Source organism: Carcharodon carcharias, chromosome 6 (genome assembly GCF_017639515.1).
Source record: "Carcharodon carcharias isolate sCarCar2 chromosome 6, sCarCar2.pri, whole genome shotgun sequence".
In the NCBI taxonomy this organism is placed as follows: Eukaryota; Metazoa; Chordata; class Chondrichthyes; order Lamniformes; family Lamnidae; genus Carcharodon; species Carcharodon carcharias.
Window position 1 is genome coordinate 178,702,632 of NC_054472.1, and position 26,853 is coordinate 178,729,484.

General features: G+C 43.0%; 1 protein-coding gene across 1 annotated transcript in view; it reads left to right on the top strand.

Annotated features, from left to right (window-relative positions):
• The window catches only part of cdh7a (cadherin 7a), a 170,184-nt gene extending 144,173 nt beyond the window's left edge, over window positions 1-26,011 (top strand). The window contains exons 9-12 of the mRNA XM_041190435.1: window positions 3,246-3,367; window positions 17,994-18,111; window positions 20,427-20,678; window positions 24,728-26,011. Of these exons, the coding sequence (XP_041046369.1) occupies window positions 3,246-3,367; window positions 17,994-18,111; window positions 20,427-20,678; window positions 24,728-25,221 (986 nt within the window). The 3' untranslated portion in view covers window positions 25,222-26,011. The remainder of the gene's footprint in view (window positions 1-3,245; window positions 3,368-17,993; window positions 18,112-20,426; window positions 20,679-24,727) is intronic.
• Window positions 26,012-26,853: the final 842 nt, after the last annotated feature.

The following is a 26,853-nucleotide window of genomic DNA, read 5'->3' on the forward strand; positions in this document are numbered from 1 at the left end:
AGTTTTGAAGGTGGGAGGGTGGGTGGTGGTTCTCATTAAATCCAGCAGGTACTGCCCAATACCTACCAATGACACCTGTCCCCATTGTAATCATACCAAGGGTGGCCCACCTGCCAATGGAGGCCCTTAAGCAGACAATTAATGCCAACTTAAGAAACTTGCCTTGCGCCTCTGGGATTTAACCGACGGCGGGAGAGGCCCACAACAAGTGGCCAGTCCGGCAGGTTTCCCTGAGTGGGCTAGTGGTGCATAGGGGCCCCTCCCCACTATTTTACTTACCCCCTGGTTTCCCTCCCCTCACAGCCTCTCAAACCACAGCACCCACCATCCCCCCCTCCCCGCACACCCCATCCCCCTGCCCCACGTCATTAGGGCTTGCCAGCTTGGCACCTAGTAAGACCCCAAAGTACATACCCAAATCCTGATTCAACCCTGCTCCAAAGCGTTGGAGAACTTCTGATTAGCTGGGAGCTCTCCGAGGCAGGATTTCCTGTGCCTGAGGAGCAGAATCCAGCCCTACAACTCCTCAGAACTAAACGTCAAGTGTACTAACTCCAAGCTATTCTACTTAAACTTGCTTCCCAGAAAAAAAGAGATTGCTCCACTTCGGAGACTCCAATGATGAATAGGTTTGTTCCTTTCAGTGCTTTTAACTTTGAATCAGTTTGTCATTTTGTCACCTACTTAATCTGCACCCAAACATCGTGCCAAATTACCATGTAATGTACAGAGAAAAGCTGTTGGTATTCATGTTTTGCAAGCTTGAAGCACAGGTCATTATTTTCCCTCAGACAATGTAAAAAGTTTCTATTTACTGTTCTGGATGTCAAGTCTCCTACCCAAAGTCTGCACTCAAATTATAAACTTAAATAACAAATTCTCCATTGACTGGATTTCATGCTGAACCTCTTGTCTTGCCCATAAATAGCAATCACTTTGACTGCCCAGCTGTACTGGGTTATCTGTAGTGAGGCAGTGATGCCTCTCCATGCACCTATTTCTTGCACAGTACACTTTTTCTACCTACCACACTTTATGATAAACTCAAGTTTTCTTTGACCCAAACCTCTGATGGTTGACCTGCAACCGTTGCTGTCTGGAAGTCCTCTCCAGTGCTCCAGCATTGCTGTCAGATGTGGTTCTGAGACTGGCAGTGTTGCTGGTTCATGATAGATTGCTGTTATAATTGACACCCAACTAACAGCTCTTAGAGTGGGGCTGCTAGTTGACATTTTTTTAACCTAATAGAGCTAACTCCTATGATCTTAGTGGATTCAATGTATTTCACCTGCCACTCATGCTGGGATGCTTTCCATATGTTTTTCTTATTTCTGGCTTGAGTAGCAATGGAACTATTAATGAGCCTATTTCAGTCCCAGGGATCCATTGTCCACGCTGTCTTAACCCACTCCTTAACTTAATGTTTTTCTTTTTACGAATTGACCTGGGTTACATTTTGGAGCTTCTGAAACAAAATCTGAAAATGAATGTGGGAGAGGGGCAATTTTATCGCAAGCCACCCATCAGGAAACCAACAGGATTGGTTGTAACCTTGGTTTTATACCCCCGTGAAGCAAAGGGAGAGTAATATTGGGTCATTTCAGAGGGCAGTTAAGGGTTAACCCCATTGCTGTAAGTTTGAACTCATATATAGGCCAAACTGAGTACAGAGAGAATATTTCCTTTCCTAAAGGACTTTAAGGTACCAGATGGAGCTTTTGCGGCAATCTGACAGTTTCATGGTTGCCATTACCGATCTGGGCTTTCTATTCCAGATTTATTTATTAACTGAATTTAAATTCCTCAGTTGCTGTAGTGGGATTTGAACTCATGTCTCACAGATCATTTGTTCAGGTCTATGGCCTTGGTCTATGTCCAGGTCCAGGTCTTCCTATGATTCTATAAATGCTGGAAAGTGGGATGAGGCTGGGTGGCTCATTTTTCAACCGGCGCAGACACGATGTTCCAAGTGGCATATTCCTGTGCCGTAAACTTTCTATGATTCTCTGTATTTACTGGAAATGTACACTGGCAAGTAGGTAAAGTGGAGCACTCAGATTTCAGGGGAAGGTTTGCCCTTCTGCCAAACAGCAGAAGGGCTACCACTGGCTGATATTTTTTGGAGGAAAGGAGGCTCCTGCTCTAAAAATTGGTAAACAAAGGCTTGGAGTTGCTGTTAGAGGGCACCTTTGGGAAAATGAACCCAGAATGCAATTGATACTGCGGCAGGTTTGCCAAGGCGAAACTATATCCTGGTTTCCATGCCAACTCCTTCGCATCCACCTGAATGTAAAATTTCCCATGGACCAGCAGAACTGAGCATGCAATTGAATGTAATGGATTATTGACTGGAATGGGGTCAAAGGGACCTCGAGGTTACTGAATTAAACCAAACTTAAACCAGATATTTATCCATGTAATTGTTGCAGTTGCAGAAACAGACCAATCAGTGGTTTTAATTGTTTGCTGTGTTATGGGTCCTCACCAAGAGCAGATCCACTGAATTTGAGCTCATTGAAACTGAGTTTTAAATAACTTAAAAAGCAATTTAAAGTAATCGGAACCTTGGTATGAGAGGCAGGCCTGAGTGAGGCTTCAGTTAACAGCTGGTTACCACAGCTACAGGCTAGTAACAATGGATTAATGTGACCAAAGGTGCCTGTGTGCCCGAGGTCCTGGGCACAGCCACAAGTGTGCACAATCAGCAGAAATGTGCCATGCTGACCTGGGGGAGCAGGAGGTGACCAGCTTTGTGGGTGGAGATTGCTTCAGGTTAATTGACTTTAAAACCAGCATAAAATGTTGTAGATGCTCAAGCTGAGTGCTTATGGGGTGTTATCTTTTTAAATCTTTGTATGATTTCAGTCAATTCTGCCTGCATTGCAATGATAACTGGGCACAGAAACTCCAGGCCATGGTATTTTGGATTACAGTGAAGCATCTTGGATAGGGTGCGTGAGCTGTTTAAATAGGCCACAAAGCTTATGTGACTCAGGTGTTAGTTTTTCTGTTCAGTCTTATGATTATTGTAATCCTGGGAAGTAATTAAAGTCACACTGGGCCAGCAGTCTGTGCTTGTGCTATCACTTTTCAAATGACTCACTCTAATTTATTCTGCTATTTTCTAAGCTTTTTCTGTTTCTGTTTGCATGGTTAGAAATGAGCATTAAAGAAAAGAAATCTCATGAAAATAAAGTAACGATGTACATTAATCTTCCCTTGACTGTGTATTGTACTTTGTACAGAGAACCCAGCGCAGATTGGAAGAGGCCTTGTTCTCATTAGCTTGGTGGATGTCAATGATAATGCTCCTGAATTCCCAATGGAGTATGAAACATTTGTGTGTGAAAATTCCAACCATGGCAAGGTAAGGAGCTGCCCCAAATTACATTTATATGACATTCAATCTGTTCAGGGAATGTGTTTGCATGGGTATACATGCATATATCTTTGTTCAGCTTGATGTTAGCTCGACTCATTTGGTCGCACTCTCACCTTTGACAAAAGCTTGTTCCCTCTTCAGGATCTGAGTAGGTAACCCTGTGGGAAGAGAGTTCTAGTTTTCCATTGCTCTTTGTGTGAAGAAATGCTTCCTGACATCATCCCTGAACAGACAAGTTCTAATTTTAGATTATGCCCCCTTGTTCTAAACTCTTACATTAGAGGAATTAATTTCTCTCCATCCACCCTATCAACTCCTTCAATCATCTTAAACACCCTAATTAGATCACATGTTAATCTTCTATAGTCAAGGCAATACAGGCCTGGCCTATGCAATCTGTCCCCGTAACTTGACCATTCTATTCTTTTCAATGCTCTTTAATTGATACTATTACCTGTTGTGATAATTCTGTTTAATATGAGTAATATATACGTAATGATAAGGAGGTTTTGTGGCGCAATGGGTAGTGTCCCTCCACCTGAGCCAGAAGCTCCGGGTTCAAGTCCCACCCCAGGACTTGATGGCCATGGAAAGTGCATCCATCATGTGACCAAACAGGCTGAGCTATCAAACTGCATATCTTTCCAAGATGTGCCAATGGCAGGTGGTAAGAATGAGAGAGATTCCTAGTGATGGAAAGAAAGTTAGAGTCTCAACTATCACTATCCATAGCTCCAGACTACAACATGCGTGTGACAGTACCTGTTGCTACAGCAACTCGGATTCCCTGGCTGATCTGTAACACACCACCACCATAAGATGATAAATATTTCAGAAGCACATCTGTTGTGTTGCGTGATTCTTATTTTAACACCACACTGACAAGCAGATTCTGAAAGATTCCATTCCCTGTGTAAAGTATTTGTTGACCAGGAGTGAAGGTCAGAGAATTAGGGCCAGAAGTTGGCATGCTCTTGATTCTCTGATTGTTAAGCCCAAGCTGTGGGAGAATCAGGAACAAAAGCAGAAAATGTTGGAACCACTCAGCAGGTCAGGCAGCATCTGTGGAGAGAAAAACAGAATTAACCTTTCAGATCAATCCCCTTTCATGGAAGAAGTTAGAGATTTGAGTTTATAAGCGAGTGCCTAGTTAGGGAAGAAGTTAGGTGGGGGTGGGAGTGGTAAGAATGAGAACAAAAGAAGGGAAGGTCTATTGGAAGACCAGTAATTAAAGGGATAATGATGCAAGGCAAAAGGGGGTATTAACGGGACAAGTAAAAACATTAAAAATGGTCCCAATGGAAGTTTAGATGGCAACAACAGAAACTTTACCAGCATCTGCTTTGCATGAAAATGGGAGCATTGGTTATTCTGGTTCGGGAATGTTAGAATTTTAAGTCAGAATTTCATACAATCCTTTAAATATTAGGCAGAAACTGGTCCCACAATCCATACAAATTGCTTCCAATCAACGTGTAGATTGTTGGAAAAGGCATACTGCAGCTTTCAATGATTTCTTCTGAATGACTGTTGGATGCTTCATGACTTTGACATGAATACAAAAAGGTATAATTAGATTAAATCACAGGGCATTGTGGATACACGATAGCAATTTAAATGAAAAAAATACAGGTTTGCAGCAAATTAAAAATTAAAATGCTAAATGAAAGAATGGAGCTGCCGTTAAAAATTCCAAGGAGCATTTATTTGCCATCGTTCCAATTAGAATACAAATAGTGCAAACTACAGACTAGGAGAGACCACTCTAATTTAGTTCATGTGAAAGCGCCATTATATGCCATATGCACGGCTACCCACCAAATCAATTATACGACTCCATGTATTGGAATGAAGACAACTAATGAAAGCTTGATTTAATATTCTTTGCGTTGACAAAGAAAAACACTTATATAGCCCCTTTCTTGACCTAAGGACATCCAAAGTGCTTAACGTTTGAGTGTAGCCACTGCTATAACATAGAAAATTTGTGCACAGCAAGATCCCACAAACAGCAAAGTGATAATGACCTGGTAATCCAGGGCCAGGATTTTTCAGTCCCTCCTGCCGGGGGGGGCGGGGGGGGGGGGGGGGGGTGCGGGGGGGGTGGTTGGGCGTATGACAGCCCCGCCGAACTGAATACTGAATGGAGCATCTGGCAGGTGGGGCCGTAAAATCCTGGCCCAAGTTTTTTTTAAGGGTTGGCAGGTGTTGACAGAGAAGAGCAGATCAGTGCAAGTGAGCAGGCTGTGGCAAACATTTCTCCTTTGGCCAATGCTATCATAATCCTCTTTTGGCTGTTTGTGGGGCACTGTTGACAAACAATGGTTCCTCCATTCGTTAGCATAACAAGAGTCAATGTACTACACAGTGTAACTAGCAGTGTAAAGAAGCACTTTGAGGCTCCTCATTCTGATGAGAAGAGCTCAGTATAAATACATACATTATCAAGAAATCAGATGTCACCATCAGAGGGCATTAAATTTTTGTCTTACACATAGGAATTTCACTACAAATCCTCCCTTGTTTTGTGTCTCTGAAATCGAGGTTTATTTTTTGAGTTATCTTCCCTGTTATATCTGCCTTTGTCCCTGTCCTGCTGTTGGCACAGATTGAGGATTCAGCACAGGAGGAGGCCATTCAGTCCATCAGGCCTATCTTTGGTGGTACTGTCCAATTACTGTCACTCTGCTGCTCTTCCCTCAAAGCCCCACAAAGTTTTCTCCTTCAAGTCTTCATCCAATTCCCTTTTGAAGGTTAATATTGAATCTTTTTCTCCACATTTTCAGCCATTACATCCCAGATCGTTGTGGAAACAAAAAAAATTATTCATCTTGCCTCTGGTTCTCCTGCCATAGCCTCCAGGGCTATGGACAAAGTGTTGGAAAATGGGATAGCATAGACAGATCTTTGTTGACTGGCATGAACACAAAAGGCTGAATGGCCTCCTTCTGTGCTGTAAACTAAGTGTTAGTGAGCAGGTTAATGTTAATGAGTGGCACTTGATAGCACTGTCGACGACACCTCTCAACATTTTGCTGATGATTGAGAGTAGACTGATGGGGCAGTGACTGGCTAGGTTGGATTTGTGGACAGGACAGAACTGGGCAATTTTCCACGTTGCTGGGTAGGTGCCTGTGTTGTAACTATACTGGAACAGTTTGATAGGGGCACAGCTAGTTCTGGAGCACAAGACTTCAGTACTATTTCTGGAATGTTGTCAGGGGCTATAGCCTTTGCAGTATCCAGTGCCTTCAGCCGTTTCTTGATATCACGTGGAGTGAATCGAATTGGCTAATTGCTTTAACTACTGGGAGAGATTAAACGAACTCGCATTGTATTCCCTGAAATTCAGGAAGTTAAAAGAGGTGACTTGATCAAAGTTTTCAAGATATTAGCCAGAACTGATAAGGTAGAGAGAGAGAAAATATTTTTACCGGTTGGAGAATCAAGAATTAGGGCAAAAACAGAGCCAAGTATTTCAGGGCTGAAGTTAGGAAACACTTCCACACACAAAGAGTGGTGAAAGTTTGGAGCTGTCTTCTGCCAATGGCAATTGATGCTGGATCAAGTGTTAATTTTAATTCAGAGATTGAAGGATTTTTGTTATTGAAATGTATTAAGGGATATGTGACAAGGGTGGCTATATGCAATTAAGTCACAGATTAATCTTGATCTCATTGAATGGTGGAACATGCTAGATGGGCTAAATAGCCTCCTCCCGTCCCTGTGTTCCTCATTGGTCGCAATACTCCAGTTAGGGCCTAACCAGTGTTTTCTCAAGTTTTAACAAAACAATCAGAAATGAAGGAAAAATTACAAACATTCCAGCATAAATCAGCTCAATTTGGTTCTGCTTTCCCATGATAAAATTAAACATTATGGCGGAGATTGTTACTGGTTAATGTTTTAGGAGCTGCTCACAACTTTAGGGACATAGGAACATAGAACTTAGGGGCAGGAGTAGGTCATGCAGCTCTTTGAGCCTGCTCTGCCATTCAATAAGATCATGGCTCATAGACTCATAGACATTTACAGCACAGAAGGACGCCATTTGGCCCATCTTGTTCGCGCCAGTCAACAAAGATCTGACTGCATTAATCCCATTTTCCAGCACTTGGTCCATAGCCATGGAGGCTATGGCAACACAGGTGAATATCTAAATACTTCTTAAATGTTATGAGAGTTTCTGACTCAACCACCCTTTCAGGCAGTGAGTTCCAGACTCGCAACACCCTCTGGGTGAAAAAAAATTCTCCTCAACTCCCCTCTTAGCCTCTACCTCTTACCTTAAATCTATGCCCCCTGGATTTTGACCCCTCTACTAATGGAAAAAGTGCCTTTCTATCCACCCTATCTATGTCAACCATAATCTTATACACCTCTATAGGTCCTCTCTCAACCTTCACTGCTCCAAGGAAAATACAACCCCAGCCTATCCAATCTTTCCTCATAGCTCAGACCCTCCAGCCCCGGCAGCATCCTGGTAACCCTCCTGTGCACCCTCTCCAGTGCAATCACATGCTTCCTATAATGTAGTGACCAGAACTGCATGCAGTACTCCAGTTGTAGCCTAACCAGCATTTTATACAGTTCCGGCATAACCTCCCTGCTCTTGTATTCTATGCCTCGGCTATTAAAGGCAAGTATCCCATATGCCATCTTAACCACCTAATCTACCTGCCCTGCTACCTTCAGGGATCTGTGGAAATGCACACCCAAGTCTCTCTGATCTTCAGTACTTTCAGGGCCCTACCATTCATAGTGTAATCCCCAAGAACATTACCTCACACTTTTCTGGGTTGAATTCCATTTGCCACTGCTCTACCCACCTGACCTGTCCATTGATATCATCCTGCAGTTTACAACTATCCTCCATACCCTCTACATTTAAGTCCAAACTATTTAGGTACACCACAAACAGCAAGGGCCCCAGCACCGAGCCCTGCGGAACCCCACTGGAAACAGACTTCTAGTCACAGAAACATCCCTATACCATCACTCTCTGCTTCCTTCCGCTCAGCCAAATTTGTATCCAACATGCCACTTTGCCTTGGATCCCATGGGCTGTTATTTTCTTGACTCGTCTGCCATGAGGAACCTTATCAAAAGCCTTGATAAAGTCCAAGTAGATCACATCAAATGCATTACTCTCACCAATACTGCTGATTACCTCCTCAAAAAATTTGATCAAATTTGTCAAACATGACCTTCCCTTAACAAATCCATGCTGACATTACCTGATTAATCCATGTCTCCAAGTGCAGATATATTCTGTCCCTCAAATTCTTTCTAGCCCGTTTGGGTTTTCCTTTATTCTACCCACCAGCTTTCTCATGCACTCTTTTAGCTTTCCTAATTTCCTTTTTAAGATTCCCCCTGCACTTTTTATACTCCTCTAGGAAGTCTGCCGTATTAAGCCTTCGGTATCTGCCACAAGCTTCTATTTTTTACTTAATCCTAACTTTTATGTCACTCAACATCCAGGGTTCCCTGGACTTGTTCCCCGCTTTGTCTTTAGGAGAACATATTTGCCCTGTATTCTCACTATTTCCACCTTGAATGCCTCCCACTGCTCTGACACTATTTTATCAGCAAGTTGCTGCTCCCAGTCCACTTGGGCCAAATCGTTTCTCATCTTAGTAAAATTATCCTTCTGCAGTTTAGAACTTTTATTTCTAGCCCAACTTTACCCTTTTCCATAACTATCCTAAATCCAACTGAATTGTGGTCACTATCTCCAAAATACTCCCCTACTGATACACCTTCCACCTGCCCAGGCTCATTTCCAAATTTTAGATACAGAACTGCCCCCTCCCATGTTGGGCTTTCTATGTACTGGCTAAAAAAGATCTCCTGAATGCAGCTTAGAAATTTATCTCTGTCCCTACCTTGCACAATAAAACTATCCCCATTAACATTTGGGTAGTTAAAATCCCCTACTATTATTGTCCTATTATTCTTGACACTTCTCTGAAATTTGATTAAATATTTGATCCTCTATCTCTCTGTGACTGTTTGGGGGCCTACAGTAGACACCCAACAGCGTGTTTGCCCCTTTTGTGCTCTTTACTTCTACCCATATGGCCTCATTGGATGATCCTTCCAGATATCATCCCTCTTCACTGCTTTAATTGATTCCTTGATCAATATTGTGACCACCCCCCCCCCGTCCTATCCTATCCCCCTCTCAATCTCATCTGAATACTCTATAACCAGGAATGTTGAACTGCCAATCCTGATCTTCTTTTAGCCAAGTCTCAGCCATAACAATGATACCATACTCCCACATGCCTGTCTCTGCCTTCAGCTGGTCTGTCTTATTCCTCAGGCTCCTTGCATTGAAATATGTTAATTTAGCCTTGCTAAACTCACTTCTTTCTTATCTAGCCTATGTCTCATCTGCTTTCCAGACTCGCTTACTAGCTTTTTAACTTCTAATTCCATCTCAGCTTCTCTCCCCTCTGAACTACGTTTCAGGATCTCATCCCCCTGCCAAGTTAGTTTAAATCCGCCCCAACAGCGTTAGCAAACCTCCCCGCAAGGATGTTAGTCCCGTTCCTGTTCCGCTGTAACCCGTCCAACTTGTACAGGTCCCACCTACCCCAGAAATGGTCCCAATGCCCCAGTGGCTGACCTGGTCTGAACTCCACTTTCCTGTCTGAACCCAAATCTTGCCCTTGTCGGGCGGACTCGGTGGGGACGGGAGGGGGCAGGCGGATTGAGGCCGGAAGGCAATTTCACGCTGGCGGGCCAATTAACGCCCAGCCAGCATTAAACACAAGCGACAGCGTTTGGCGCTGCCTGTGTGGGCGGAGAGGGGGGGTGGTGGAGCGTGAGTGGGGGCGAGGGCGATTTTCGCACATTCTCAGCATGGGAACTGCCTCAGGGAGATGTAGAGTTATATTTAAAAAAAAGAACTTAGAAACGTCATAAGACATGTCCCCTCATGTCACCCGAGCAGGGACATGTTATAAATTACGTTTTAAAATTTTTTTATTTATTTATATCCAACCGTCAGGTTGGACGGGCAGCAAAAAATTTAACCTAATCGATAATTTAACGGCCTCAACAGGCCTTTTATTTGTCGGTGGGAGTCGCTGGCTACTCCGACGCACCCTGCCAACTGAAATATCGCGCCATGGCGCTCCGACGTGGGGATGCTCGCCCGACACCAACGGTGCGTCATTTCATGCTCGAGCAGGTCTGGCGTGCACCCGTCCACCGAGCTAAAATTTTTGCCCCCCTCCCCATAACCCTTGACCCCCTTGTCTATCAAAAACCTGTCCAACTCTGCCTTGAATAAATTCATTGACAGATCCTCCAGTGCTTTCTGGGGAAGAGCATGCCACACACACACTAACAACCCTTTGAGAGAAAATAACTTCTCCTCATCTCCATCTTCAATGGTAGACGTCTTATTCTCAAACTGTGTCCCCTGGGTCTCGTCTTTCCCACAAGTGGAAACATCCTCCTGGTATCTACCCTATCAAATCCCCTCAGGAACTTATATGTTTCAATAAGATCAGCTCTCCTTTTCCTGAACTCCAATGGGTTTGGTCCAACCTGTTCAACCTTTCTTCAAAAGATAAGCCCTTCATCCCAAGGATCAGACCATTAGATTCAAATAGACTTTGAAAAGTAGTTCTCACCAGGTTTGGAGCAATCTAACATTTAACCTCCTTTACTAATCATCATAACAGTGTGTAGTGAAATGCTAGTTAGAACAAAAATATTTGCAATAATGAAGTTTATACTAACAAGGTTTCACAGTGGTTTAGTTTTGCTCAGGAATTGTGCGTTCATAATTAATGGCCGTACAGAGCCCTGTGTGGGTTCTGCATATGAAACTGCTGTCTTGAAGTACTGTTTGCAAAACTATAGCAATCTAATTGGTCTCAATGGGGTAACTAAGATTTTCAGCTGCTTAAACAAAATAATTGTTATTGCCTAACAACTTTAAAGCTGTAAAGAGGTTCTGGATAAATAAATAAGCCCATCTACTGAAGTGTCAAATCAGTCCATGTAGCTGCCTGTATAAAGATTCATTGCGTCAAGCTGTAACATTTTGTGAAAGCATTCAGCTGTGGGGCACCCTTACACTCTTCCATCTCTGTGAATAAATTTTAATTAGTACCCACACCAATTCCAAGTAATTTAATTGAGAGGAATGACAGATCTGTAACCGCGTTGGAATTAAACAGGAAATCTGAGGTTGGCAATGGAGCTCTAAGGGATCAGGATAAATCCGCATGGTTTCTAGCAGGCATGTTTTAAATCTGCTGAGCACAGGGTAAGAGTGGAGATGAAGGTTTTTACACAGTACAACTGATGGTGCTGATGCAGCAAATTCAGGGGAAATGTCTTTACCCAGAGGGTGGTGAGAATGTGGACCTCGTAGCCACATATAGTAGTTGAGCATAGATGCATTTAAGGGAAAGCAAGAAAACTACATGATGGGGAAAGGAATGCAGGATATTTTGATGGGGTTGGATACAAAAAGGTGGGAGAATGTTTGTGTGGAGCGCAAACACTGGCACAGACCAGTTGGGCTGAATGGCCTGTTTCTGTGTAGTAAATACTTTGTGATACATGCGCATTAAAAATAAAGGAGCTGATGTTCAGACATTAAGGACCCGAGAAACGTAGAGTCATAGAAGCATACACCTCAGAAGGAAGCCACTTGGGCCATCGTTCTTGTGCTCGCCCTTGGAGAGAGAGCTCTACACTTAGCACTATTTCTGTACCCTTTCTCCATAAACTTAAAAATAATCATGTGTGTATCACTTCCATTTTATAAGTTATTAATGATTCTAATGCAGCTATCACCGTTTCTAGCAGGATACTGATCATCTAACCAGCCCTCTAAAGAAAAATCTCCAAACCCCTCTCTTCATTCTTTGCTGATGGTCTTTAATTTATGTCCTTGAATTTGTGACTGTCTGAGCAGTTCATGTAATCTATTCCTTTCGCCCTCATAATTTTGAATGCACCCATCAAATCACCAACTTAACCTGTCCTGTTATAAGATGCTGATCTCCACACAAGATAGAGGATGGCTCCCGGCCTCAGGAATTTCAGTAATGAAGTAAAATTGGAGAAATTGGGGCTGTTTTCTTTGCAGCACAGAAGGCTAAGAGGCGACTTGATAGAGGTTTTCAAAGGGGTCTGGACAGAGTAGAAAGGGAGAAACTGTTCCCGCTCGTGAAAGGATCGAGAATGAGAGAGCACAGATTTAAAATAATTGGCAAAAGCGACATCAGGAAAAACTATTTCACGCAGTGAGTGGTTGAGGCCTGGAATGCGCTGCCTGAGAATGTGATGGAGAAAGGTTCAATCGAGCATTCAGAAGAGAATTAGACTGTTATGTGAAAAGAAAGAATGTGCAGGGCTAGGGTTACGGAGAGAAGGCGGGAGAATGGTACTAGGTGAATTGCTCATTCGGAGAGCTGGTGCAGACACAATGGGCCAAATGGCCTCCTTCTGGGATGTAACAATTCTGTGATTCTGTGTCATGTAGAGTTATATGGGGCTGAATTTTGTGCAAGGGGCAGTGTAAAAGTTGGGTGTGAGCCCGCCCCTGCGTGGCTTGCCTCACAGCCATTTAGCAGTCTTTGGGCCATTAATTGTCTAGAGGTGGGCCTTCTGACCCATTAGGGAGAAGTCCCACCTTTTAGAGTAGCTGGCCAATCAGAGCGCCACCAGAATCGATGGTCACTGCTGGGACTGCAGTGAGCCACGGAGGGAAGTGAACTGTGATGGAGCCCAGATAGCGATAGGTCCAACGTCTCACCTGGGCCAGGCTGACAGGCCCTGCCGAGGGGGGTTGGGAGCTGCAATGGGCAGGGCAGGGAGAGAAGGGAAATGTGTGGGAGGAATACCTTTAGGGGTGCCTTTGGGCAGAGAGGGCCCAAAAAGGAGGCACTCCCCTTGCCCAGACATTAGCGGGTTGGACACATGGTGTCGGCCTTCCCTACCAGGGTTAAATCCCAGTGGTGGCAGGAGGAAGACCTGATGTAGCTATTAATTGTCTTATTTCAAGGCCTCACTTGGCCCAAGGCAAGTGGGCCACCCGATGCCTCCTCTGCCACCGGTAAAATTGCAGCGGGGCAGGCAGTTGCCGGGAATGGCGCTGCTAACATGGCGCACAATTTTACAGCACCCCTCCCCCTGCCTGCCGTCCCACCCCTGGTTGGGACGGGGTGCATAAAATTCCAGCTAGAGAATATACAGCACAGAAACAGGACATTCGAGCCAACAGGTCTGTGCTGGTCTTTATCTTCCATTTGAGTCTTCTTGCAGTTCCTCTCACCTCATCAGCGTAACCTTTGATTCCTTTTTACCTCATACGTACATCCAGCTTTCATTTAACTTAAATTCTCGTCAACCACTCCTCATGGTAGCAAGTTCCATATTCTCACCGCTCTCTGGGTAAAAAGGTTTCTCCTGAATTCTATCTTGAATTGATTGTAACTGCTACTATTTCATGACTTTGGGTAACACCTATGGTTGGGGGATCTAGGACCAGGGGCTGTCATCTAAAAATGAAAGCCAGGCCTTTTAGGAGTCAAATTAGAAAACACTGCTTCACACAAGAGGTGAGAGAAGCTTGGAACTCTCTTCCTCAAGTTGTGTTTGGTGCTAATAGTGTTGGAGGCCTTATTCTGCATGATCATTTTACTTCTGGGTGAGCTGATCTCTCAGTCTGTCTGTATGGGGCAGCAATGCTGTTTTTACATTGCTGATCTAATTTGGGCAGTACTCAAGTTCAATGACTACATACAAGCAAGCATTGGAAATAGTTCTTTAAATCATTTAACAGTTTTTGAACAAAGATGGTAAAGTGAATTTATGAGTGCTCGGGTGTTGCCGCAGTGTTCTGCTTCTTATCCTACGTATGATACAGTACAAATTCAGAACAGCCTGAATATATTAGATAGTAATAACATTGGATCACACCTGAAGGACTGTGAGCAGTCCTGGACACCATACCTTAGGGAGGTTATATCGGCCGTGGAGGGAGTTGGATTCCAAGGGTTAGCTTTTTAAAAACTTCACAGGGTGTGGGTGTCGATGGCTAGGCCAGTATTTATTGCCCTCCCTAATTGCCCTTGAGAAGGTGGTGGTGAGCCGAGGAGAGAATGAGAAGAGATTCCACAAACTAGGGTTATATCTCGCTGGAATTCAAAAGGTTAAGCAATAATTTTATTGAATTCTTCAATTCACACTAAGGGGCTCAGCTAGGGTAGATAAGGAGAAACTATTTCTGCTGGTTGGGAAGTCAAGGATGAGGGGGGACAGTCAAAAGAATAGAGGCAGACCTTCCAGTAGAGAAATTAGGATAAACACTTCTACACCCAAAGGGTGGTAGACGTTTGGAGCTCTGTCACGCAGAAGGCAGTTTACGCTGGATCAATGTTTTTATTAAATCTAAGCTTGATAGGTTTTTGTTATCCAAAGCTATTATGGGGCAAAGGAGGGTATATGGAGTTAGGTTGCACGTTTAATGGAACCCTTTGTTATCTAATCTCTCCTGCTCACCACCCTATTACAGAGCTTCCATTTTGTTCATCCTGCCTCTTCCTGCCCCTTCCACTGGCTTAAAAGATCTTACATTTCTATCTTTCTTCAGTTCTGAAGTGTTCGCACCACACAAGTGCCAGGCAATGACCATCTCCAACAAGAGAGAATCTAACCATCTCCCATTGACATTCAATGGCATAACCATTGCTGAATCCCCTACCATCAACATTCTGAGGGTTACTATTGACCAGATACTGAACTGGACTAGCCATATAAACAATGTGACCAGAAGAGTAGGTCAGAAGCTGGGAATTCTGCAGTGAGTAACTCACCTCCTGACTCTCCAAAGCCTGTCCACCATCCACAAGGCACAAGTCAGGAGCGTGATGGAATACTCCCCACTTGCCTGGATGAGTGCAGCTCCAAGAAGACTCAAGAAGCTTGACACTATCCAGGACAAAGCAGCCCAATTTATCAGCACCCCATCTACCACCTTCAACATTCACTGTCACTGGGTCAAAATCTTGGAATTCCTGTCCTAATAGCACTGTGATTGTACCTATGCCACATGGACAGCAGTGGTTTAAGAAGGTAGCTTGCCACTACCTCCTGAAGAGCACTTTTTAAAATCCCTTCATAGGATATGGGCTAGCCTTTGTTGTCCATCCCTGATTTTCCTTAAACTGAATGGCTTGCTAGGGCCATTAAGAGTCAACCACATTACTGTGGGCCTGGAGTCACATGTAGGCCAGACCAGGTAAGTATGGCAGATTTCTTCCTCTAAAAGACTTTAGTGAACCAGATTTTTTTTATTACAACAATCAACTATAGTGTCATGATCACCATTAATGAGGCTAGCTTTATAATTCCAGATTTATTAATTGAATTCAAATTCCACTAGCTGCTATGGGGGGATTTGAACCTTGTCATCAGAGCATTAGCCTGGGCCTCTGGATTACTAGCCCAGTGATATTCCCACTACTCCACCTTTGATGGATGGTCAATAAATGCTGGCCTAGACAGCAACACCCACATCCCATGAAAGAATTATTTTTTTTAAAAATTGGAGCAATAAGAAGGTAGCCTGAACCCAGTTCTTCAGATCCTTAAAATTATACAGCACAGAAGAGGGCCATTCAGCCCATCGTATCTTGCCAGCTCTTTGGCAGAGTTATCCAGTTAGTCTCAATTCCCCAGACCTTGAAAATTTCTCCCCTTCAAGTATTCGTCAAATTCCATTTTTAAAAGTTACCATTGAATCTGTGTCTAATCACCCTTTCAGGCAGTGCATCATCATCATCATAATTCAACTGAATAAATGAAATGTTTCCTCATGTACCTCAGATCCTTTTGCTAATTACCTTCAGTCTGTGTCCTCTGGTTACCGACCCACCTGCCAGTAGAAACAATTTCTCCTTATTTATTTTATCAAATCCCTTCATGATTTTGAATGTATTCAAAAGGTCATTGTGCCTGAATCAGTTTTCTCCAAGTCATGCTGCTGTTAAATTAGTGAAGTGTTTAGCTGGTCTTTTACAGGCCATCTGTTTTGGAATGTCTCCATCAATGTTTTGGAAAAGCAATATCTCAAACGTAACCATGATTGCTGTAATGCCCTCGGACCCCTTCTAATAAAAAAGGTAGGATCTGCACCGCACAAATGTAGCCTGAAAGATTGGCTAGATGAGAATGGAACCAAGCAAGGGTAGCCCTACTGTGTAGAAGAGTGGAAGAGCAGTGTTGGAGTAGAATGGTGTGGTCAACTGTGTCAAAGATGACAGGAAGGTTGAGAAGGCTGGGTAAGAATAATACATCACAGTCACAATCACAGAGGATGTATTTACAATTTTCATTGGAGTTTTATACATACTTCGTAACTTGCACACTCTCACAAGCTCAGGCTCATCAGAATCTCTGCTGCCAGTATCCTAACAACACTAACTCCCTTTCGCTTATCAGCCCTGTGATCAATAACCTACATTGGCTAAAGATCAATTTAAAAATTTAATCATCGTTTACAAACCCCCCCACACTGACTCCACCCGAACCACCTCCTGCCCTGCAAACCCTCTGAGATCGCTGGAATTCTCCTCCTGAATCTCTCCACCTCTTTACCTCTCCCTCCTTGATCAAGCTTTCAGTCACTTGCAGTAATATTGGCCGGGATTTTCCGGCCCCACCCATGATGGGAATCGTCGCAGACGGGATGGGAAAGATGATGGACCAGCCAAAGATCCGTTGACTTTGAGCGGGAATTAGGTGTGGTAAATACCAGCCATTGTCTTTGGTATTCCGAGGCCATGTTATGTTTGATAACACCCCTTTGAAACGTCTACTGTTAAAGATGCTATGTAAACGCCAGTTCTTGTTGTTGGCAAACAGCCCAGAACTGTAAGACCATCAGGGATTGGAGCATTTGCTGTTCATTGGTGGACAGGCACGCCAGCAATTTTGCAGTCCTCGGCAGCTGAAGTGAGGCATTATCTCTCAATATTGACCAATGTTCCCTTTGCTCTACACAGCCTGTTTTGTTTGTTGCACTGCGTGTTCCCTTTGCGATTTCTACACAGCTATACTGCATGTGCTACATGAGCATATCTTAAAGGGATGTTTGTCCCCTGTGTGGCAAGTTCTGGACTGCTGTGTGGCCACAGCTTAGAGGAAATGTTGATATTAACCTCATCATGCGATTGTAATTTATGTCCTTATGCTATGGAAAGCAATCAGTCACAGATGAAGAACAGGTATAAAACAATTGCTATTCTGCAGTCTTGTGCAAGTATCCTTTACTGAAGTGGAAGGGAGGCAGAAAAACTACATAGAATCATTCCTCAGCAACTGAAATGCATCGGATAACTCCAAGATCTATCAGATTGTGTATGACTTATGGAAGGATACATTGAATAGCTGGTAGTTTCCCCATTCTCTGTTTCCTTATGTCTTTATCTTACATGGCTCTTTACAAGATTTTGGAAGCATATATTTGTCTGAAGAAAATATGTTGACCTTCTGATTTTGACCTGGAACAGTCGAGTTCTTTCAGTCATGCTTCGGGCCTCAAATCAAATCTAATCTTTTGCTGCAATTACAGATAATTCAGAGAATCAGTGCAGTGGACAGAGATAAACCACCCAACGGACACCACTTTTATTTTTCCCTTGCTCCTGGAACAGCCAATAACCTGAACTTCACAGTGCAAGATAACAGAGGTACCTATTTATACACTGCATTAGTGTCTGGGTCAATCGGAGTTTTGCGGTTTACATTATTAAGACCAATGTATAGTTTTAAATTTAACTTATATTTATATTTGTGGCTTAAGATAGGTGAAACCTAGTTTGGTTTCATTTTAGTGTTTCTCTTTGTGAGCTGGGTGCCAGGAAGTCTGAAAGCCTTCTTCCTATACATGCATTTTTTAATGGGATTTTATAACCCTTGAAATGAAGTTAGAAAACAAACATGAAGTAGAAAAAAAACTGTGCTGTTGCCTAGCAACAAGGGTCCAACAAAGAGACACAGGAAAAGACAGAGGGCAGTCAGTCAGTGTGCGTGTGTCAGAGAGTGGAGGCAGAAGTTCCAAATTCCAGTGAGAAATCCTGCAAAACTACTGGGTAACTGAGTTTAGGGAACTCATGCGTTTGCTTTGAAGAAGGAGCAACAATGAGTTTGGATTACGGTTTTTGGGTGTCTCAAGGAGAGATACCAGCTGAAGGAAAAGCACCTAGTGAATGCTCAGAAAGCCACCAAAAGAAAACCATTTGTCACCGTGCCAGGCCAAGCAAGAAGCCTTGGTGTTGAGATAATGGTAAATCTCCACTGGGGTTTTGAGTCTGTAAGGGTATTGCTGGGATATAAAGAGTAGGGTGAGTTGGAATCATTTTCTGGGGTTTGCATTGAAATCTTTCCAACCTTTTTTGTCTAGTGTAATATAGCTCATTTTTCTTGTTTAATGAACATTTTATTCTTTGCGTTAAAAGTACACTGGCAGACCCTTGTGAACTGACCTCCGCCTTTCTCAAAAAAACAAATTTAGGATCTATCAAGCCAGGTTTCACTCTGGGATCTGATTTGTCCAGCATTAACATCAGCTGGCATTGGAACAACATTATTTTCTCTTATATGTTCATCACTGATTCTGAGTGAAGAAGAATCCCATTCCTGCTGCTGGACATCAATTATAGGTTCATTGGCCCCCGTAGTAATATATCAACATGGATTAGCTGCTTGGTCGAAACAATGCTGTTTAAATCATTGCATACACCTAGATGAAGGCGGCCACTCATTTCTCACAGCAACTTTTTCAAATGCTACGTTCATCTCTCTTAATCTGATCAGTGGGCCAAAATTTCAACAGCTTTTGGATTCTTACACAACTTCCTTCCAGAGGTATAATGTGATATCAGCTGGGAAGGTGATCTAACAGAAATTAAAACAGAAAAGAAGCTGAACAAGACAGTTGGGAAAAAAAGCTCAACGTTTTATTCTCCAGCAATATAGCAAATCATTCTGTAAATTGGGTTGAAAAGACATGAAAAGAGAGGTGACCTTTCTCTTAATGTCACGTATTTTACATTGTGATATGACAGCGTGACAAAAATGTTTTTTGCTCTGTTAATGGCTTTTCAACGCAAACATGTTGTTCACTGTGGAGCTGATCAATCAAAGTGTGTAAATGCTGAAGACCTGTGACACCCGCACAACATGTCCTTGTGTCACCAAATGATGGATGACGATGGTGCTCCTCATAATTAAGCTATAATGAACTCAAGGGCGTACCCAGCTGCTGAATGAGACAGGGCCGCAAAGACAAATTTTCTGCTGCCTATTTTAAGTAAAACAAGTAGGGAGGAAATGGAAATATTTAATAGGCACTGACTTGCATCTGAATAAGTAGTTCATTGTGTTGTGCCAAATGACTATGACACTAATTCATATGTTGCATTTGTTAAGCAAAGGGTCAAGTATACTTTTACATAAGAGGTATATATCATTCATCACGTGAATACAAAAAGCAATTCATAATCTATATATACATATAATGTATCAAAATTATACATCTATTGTCTGAAAACTAGGGGCCATATATTTATACATATATATTTTATATTTGTTATATAGATTTATATATGTGTGTATATACATATATGTGTGTGTATATACATATATGTGTGGGTGTATATATATATATATATATATATATATACACACACTATATTTATATATATATATAAAGATAGCCACTAAAACTCCACTGGGAATTCAGGAGAAACTATTTTTCCTAGAATGTATTTAAAATGTGGAACTTGCTACTACATGGAGTGTTTACGGCAAATAGCATTAATGCATCCAAGTAGAAGTTGGATAAGTTCATGAGAGAAAAAGAATTAGAAGATTATGTTGATGGGGCTAGAGGATGTAGGGTGGTAGCAGAAACACCGTCTTGGACATGTTGGGTTGAATTTCTTTGTTGTGCACAATTCTATGGCATCCTACATAAAAATAGCATTTTTTTTTTAATGTTTAGATAACACAGCCACCATTCTGACTCGAAGAGCTGGGTTCTCTCGACAAGAGCAGGCTGTTTACTTCCTGCCCATTGTGATTGTGGACAATGGGACTCCATCGTTGAGCAGCACCAACACCCTCACTGTTCGAGTCTGTGGTTGTGATAATGAAGGCATTGCCCATTCATGCAATGCTGAAGCCTTTGTCCTGCCCGCTGGCCTTAGCACTGGAGCTCTCATTGCCATACTGGCTTGTGTCCTGACACTACTAGGTATTTAGTGCATCTTTAATGATTTTTGCCTTTGTGTTGTTGCTAATGTTTGAAATGGGAATTTTTGTTTGCGCCATTATCAGCTCATGATTCCGGCAAATTATGGAGCAAAAGATTTTCCAGTTGAAGGGTGAGGAAAATAATCTAACTCACAGCAAAGTGCCCTGCTCCAGCAGAATGTGCACCAGATATCCTGCTCTGTACCTTCTAATGATAATTTGACTTACAGGAGCCTTAATTGTAATGGAGAGAATATAGAGGACAAGAGAAATAATGAGATCCTGAGCAATCCTGGGCTGCATATATTAGCATGGTAAATGTCCATAATAACTGTATATTTGCAAATGAATAAAAAGACTGCCTTTTGCATACGAATTAACATTTAAAGGCCCAGAGGGGTAGAACCTAATAGATTTAGAAGCTATTCCCATGAAGAGATGACAGGAAGACTAAAACACCAAAAGAGGCCAAACTCATGGCCTGCAAAGACGCATCAAACCTTTTTAAATCACTTAGATGGGGCCTCAGTTAGAGTATTGTGTCCAGTTCCAGACACTATACTACAGGATGGATATCAAGGCCTTGGAGGGGAAGCAAAGGATATTGATTGGAATGGCACTAAAGATGAAAGGTTTCAATTATCTAGCAAGACTGGAGAAGTTCTCCTGAGAGCAGAGAAGGTTAGGTAAATTTAATAAAGGTATTCAAAATTATGAGTTTTGATGCAGTCGATTGGGAGACTGGGGAGGTCTTGTGGTGCAATGGGTAGCGTCCTTACCTCTAATTCAGCAGCTTTGGGTTCAAGTCCCACCCCAGGACTTGATAGCCAAGGAAGGTGCGTTCATAACGTGGACAAACAGTTTGAGTATCAACCTGCAAATCCTACCAATGGCAGGAGATAAGAGTAAAGATTCCTGATCAGCCATGTGGTACAAAGAACTGTGGAGGCTGTGCCATCAGTATCCATGGGGAGAATGCTCAGCGAGCAGGGGTATAAAATGACATGGGACATCAGGCATGTGTCACAACATCACCGCGAGTCATTTAGATTTTCAGTTCGGCAGGCACGTGGCTGAATTGGCTGCGCACCCGCCGACCTGTCAAAGGCCTATTAAGGTCATTTAACTTTCTATTCAAATAATTAATGGAGTTGCCCGTCCAACCTGAAGGTTGGTGGGCAGGCAAAGAGCCCAGGCGGCCTTTGCATTTTTCATGGAACCTCATCCACGGGTGGGATAACCTCATCCTCATGAAACCTCTCATGAATGATTTTAAATTTTCACAAAACATTTCAATAAAATGAATGCACATGTCCCAGCTCATGTGACAGTTTCACATGAGGGGACATATCATAAAAAGAATTCTGCCACTGTATGAAGCTTCTTACACTTTAAACTTATGCTTATAGTGCATGCGTGAAAGAGTGCACTCCCAACTCAAGGAATCCACCCCTGCCCCCCGCCTTGCCCGCACAGGGAGCACTCAGCGCTTCTGGGCGGGCGTCACTCTGGGAGGGCCTTAATTGGCTCGCCCACATAAAATGGCGGCGTGGCCCCAATTGGGGCGCTGATCAGGTCCGTGCCCGCCCACGCCTGCCCCTGGACAACTTCCCCCAACGGGGAGAAAATTCACCCCCATAGCTGCAGACCATAACGTGCATGTTACCACAGCATCTCCGACCCCCTGAGTGATCTGTAACACACCACCAGGTTGGGAGAAATTGTTTCCACTGGTGGGAGGGTCATAGCTAGAGGGCATAGTTTTTAAATAATTCGCATTAAAAAGGGCAGAGGGGAGATGAGAACTTTTTTTAATGCAGCGAGTTGCTATGATCTGGACTGCACTGTCTGAAAAGCCAGTGGAAGCAGATTCAGTAATAATTTTCAATAGGGAATTGGATCTCTTATTAAAAAGGAAAGATTTGCAGGGCTATTGGGACAGAGCAGGAGAGTGAGGATTAATTGGATAGTTCTTTCAAAGAACTGATGGACCTCCTCCTGTGCTGTGTGATTCTATGATTAATGGAAGCGACAATTAAACTCCTGATAAATAATGTAGGTCACTGATTGAATATAGAAATTGCTCCAAAAATCTAGAGAGAAGCAAACATGTTAAAAAGGAATGAAAGGAAGAGTAAGCGTGTGAGCTTGCTATCTGTAGTGGGTAAAATATGAAAGAAGGGCGTAGAGAGTTTAGAGAGAATAAGAAAGTTGTAATTAAAACAGAAAATGCTGGAAAAACTCAGCATGCCTGGCAGCACCTGTGGAGAGAGAAACCGAGTTAATGTTTCAAGTCCGTATGAAACTGCTTCACTGCGGACTCGAAATGTTATCTCCCCAGAGGCTGCCAGACCTGTTGAGATTTTCCAGCATTTTCTGCTTTTATTTCAGATTTTCAGTATTCATTGTAGTTTGCTTTTATTATAGGAGTGCTGTATCCTATATATTCAGGACATCAGGTAGCATTTATAAACTTACCACGCACAATGAGCTATTTGTTAGATAACCACAGTGCGCAGATTATCAGAAGATCAAGTGAAGAAAACCTATCTCTGTGGAATAAAATCTGTCTGTGAGAGCAGGAAAGTTATTTCAATGTGCAATTTCAATCAATCAAATATAAATTGAGGAAAACATAAGAACATTGGGAGGCAAATTAGCCTCTTGAGCCTGTTCCCTCATTCAGCTAGATCATTGCTGACTGGTATCTTAACTCCATTTACCTACCTTGGATCCATAACTCTTGCGGAACAAAAATCTACCAAATCAAGTTTTAAGAACGTAAGAAATAGGAACAGGAGTAGACCATTCGGCCCCTCCAGCCTGCTCTGCCATTCAATGTGTTTCGAATTCCACATTCCCATCTAACCCCGATAACCTTTGAATCCCTTACCTAACAAGAATCTATTTACCACTGCCTTAAAGATATTCAATGACCCCGCCTCCACCGCTTTCTGAGGCAGAGAGTTCCAAAGTCGCATTTTGATATTTGCAGTTGAATTTTTGAGGGAAGAGAGTTACAGATATCCACTGGCCTTTGTGTGAAGAAGCGCTTCCTGGCACGACCCCTGAATGATCTAGCTCTAGGGTTAAGCCCCCATCCTGGAATCCAGCCCTGGTGGAAGTGCTATCCATAGATACCGTTAATCATCTTAAACCCCACAATTAGATAATCCTTTAATCTTCTGCACTGAGGGGAATACAAGTGTAGTCTCTGCGCCTGTTCTCTGATATGAGGAGAGCACATGGGTTGTCCTGGAATCCATTTTGTTAACAGACATTCAACCAGCCAAGACAGTGGGTGAGCTGTCAGCTAGAGCTTTGTGAAAATGAATGATTGCTGCTGCATTCTGCATCCCTTTATCATTTCTATCACATAGTGAACCTGGTACCTGACCATGAATTACAGAAACAGGATGTGATTGCCTTAGTGCAATCCCATGAATGCTAAATACATGAGTAATTTGCCACCACATTATTCGGGATGGCGTAAAGACTCCTGTTGTGGAATGTCAGTTGTAATTGTGATTTTCAGGGTGGAGTCACTTAATGTCCAAATCATGTCAATTTTGCCTTTGGAATTACTGAATAATGAATTGAAGCATGGAACCGGGCTGATTTCCCTCCTCTCTAGCTAAGAGAATAGCTTGACAAACAGCTTCCTGAGAATGGTTTCATTTCCTCACCGGATCCCATTCACTCCATTTTGATTTGGCTTATATTTGAAGTTTAGCTTGAGACTTCAGGAGTGATGTCAGGAGGCACTTCTTCAAACAAAGATGAGTGGAAATGTGGGACCCCCCACCCCCCAACACCAAAATGCTGTTGAGGCTGGTGGACAGTTGATAATTTCAAAACCAAAGTCGAACTATTTTTGTTAGGTGGGGCATTCAGGTTAATGGACCTGAAGAAAATAGACGGAGTTAATGTAGACATCCGCCATGGCAGAATGGTGGAATAGATTTGAGGGGTTGAATGGCCTCGTCCTGTTTCATTGTTTCTATTTTACCTTGGTTGAAGCGGGTTTTGAATATTCTTTTTGTGTTGCAGTGCTTGTGCTGCTCATCGTGACACTGAGACGACGTAAGAAAGAGCCTCTGATATTTGACGAAGAGAAGGACATTAGGGAAAATATCGTCAGGTACGACGATGAAGGAGGTGGTGAGGAGGACACAGAAGCTTTCGACATGGCTACGCTGAGGAATCTCAACTTCATCCAAGATGTGAAATCGCGCCGGGATGTCACGCCTGAAATCCAGCTCTTTTCAAAAGCGGCACACAAGCTGTCTCCCGATAACATTATCTTCAGGGAATTTATCTGGGAAAGGATGAAAGGTGCTGACACTGATCCCTGTGCTCCTCCATATGACTCTCTACAGACGTATGCGTTCGAGGGGAACGGCTCAGTGGCAGAGTCGCTCAGCTCCTTAGAGTCCATTACTTCAGCATCAGACCAGAATTATGATTACCTCAGTGACTGGGGGCCCCGCTTCAAAAAGCTGGCAGACATGTACGGTAGCTCCAAGGACAGTATAAACTCTTAATCACACAGTTCGAAAGAATGCACTGATTTTTTTTTTGTAAGCCGCAGAACAGTTTTGGGGGGATAAAAATGTAAATATGAAACCATTTTTTAAGAGCCTTACTTTGCCTCTTTTTAAGTGGTACAGTTTCATCTGAATTCCCATGGAAAACACACAAAACAACCAGATTGTGAGCATTGCGTAACTTTTTTTGATATGAAGGTATAGAATGAACAGCAGTGCTAGGTTATAAACATTATCTCTTCTGATTTGTACAGGAGAACTTATCGTCTTTTTTGATTTGTTACACGTTGATATATTTATATTAAAAAAGCCAAATCCTGTCATGCCTGAGCCAGTCTGTGTACTGGGTCAGGATCAGGCATGGAAGTACATGCTGATTTTAACTCAACTCCAGAGTGTATGGATGAAATAAAGCATGAGCAAATCTAATTAAATTAATGGAACCCTTCTTCATCTCCAAAAGTCACTAAAAATTGCAAGGAGGTATTTTTAATGGGATCATTATGCTTTCTGGGCTGTCTGTCCACTGCAGGCTGAAAGGGAAAGAAAATAGAAATTGTTTTTTAAATGTCAGAATTGGAAATCTCATCATATGTCATAATCTGTGGAAAAAAATTCAGGCACAGTTTTGTAGACAATCATTACTCCATGGTTCAGTAGAGTTTCCTTCATTCGGGCACATATGAATAATAAAAAATGGGTTTTGTAATAGGATATTAAAAAGTGTCATTATGTTTGGTCATACCTGTATAGTTTTCAATAAAACAATGGAAATTAATATACTTTATGTACCTAGTTGTGTAACATCAATGCTTTTTAAACTTATATGGTTCCCTCAACTTCTCTTCCTTGTCTATTCCTGGATCAGTCTTACTATCTAACCCTCCCCACACCACTGGTTTGTTATTTTTTTGTATCCATTCGCGAGATGCAGGCTTCACTGGCAAGGCCAGCATTTGTTGCCCATCCCTAATTGCCCTTGGGTCAGTTCCAGGGAGAGAAATCACGGGGCAGAATTTTTAGGTCGGAGTGCGGGCGTGAGCCCGACCCGATCGGATGTGAAATCGCGCGAGTGTCCCGATCACCCCTCGCTCGCACGGTATTGCAGTCGGCGGGCGTGCGCAGGTAACTGTGATGCTTGGACATCTTTTCCTGTGATTTTAAAATCTTTATTTAATTGTTTTAAAGCCTTCAGCTCCCTGAGGCGGCTCCCTGCCTTCAGGGAACTTTCATTCAGCGCTCGCCCGTGCCCGCACTTACATCAGCGCCCGCCCTCCCCCTGCCCCTTTCCCCCCGCCCCGGCAGCGCTGAGCATTTCAGCGGGCGTTTCACTCTGGCTGCCCGTTAATTCTCCAGCCGGCGTGAAATTGCGGTCGGGGGCCGATCGCGGGCGGCGGTCTGTTCCCCGGTCACTCCTGGGCCCGCTGATCGGGCCCGACCTTAAAATCCTGCCAATGAACCAGGTGCTTCTCCTGCTTCTGGGCTCCTTATCACACACTCCCCCACTTCAACCCTCCCCCTCACATCCTTCCTGTGCCCACAATTGGGAACCATAGTCACAGTGGGTTTGAACTGTTTGATAAAAACAAAAAACTGCGGATGCTGGAAATCCAAAACAAAAACAGAATT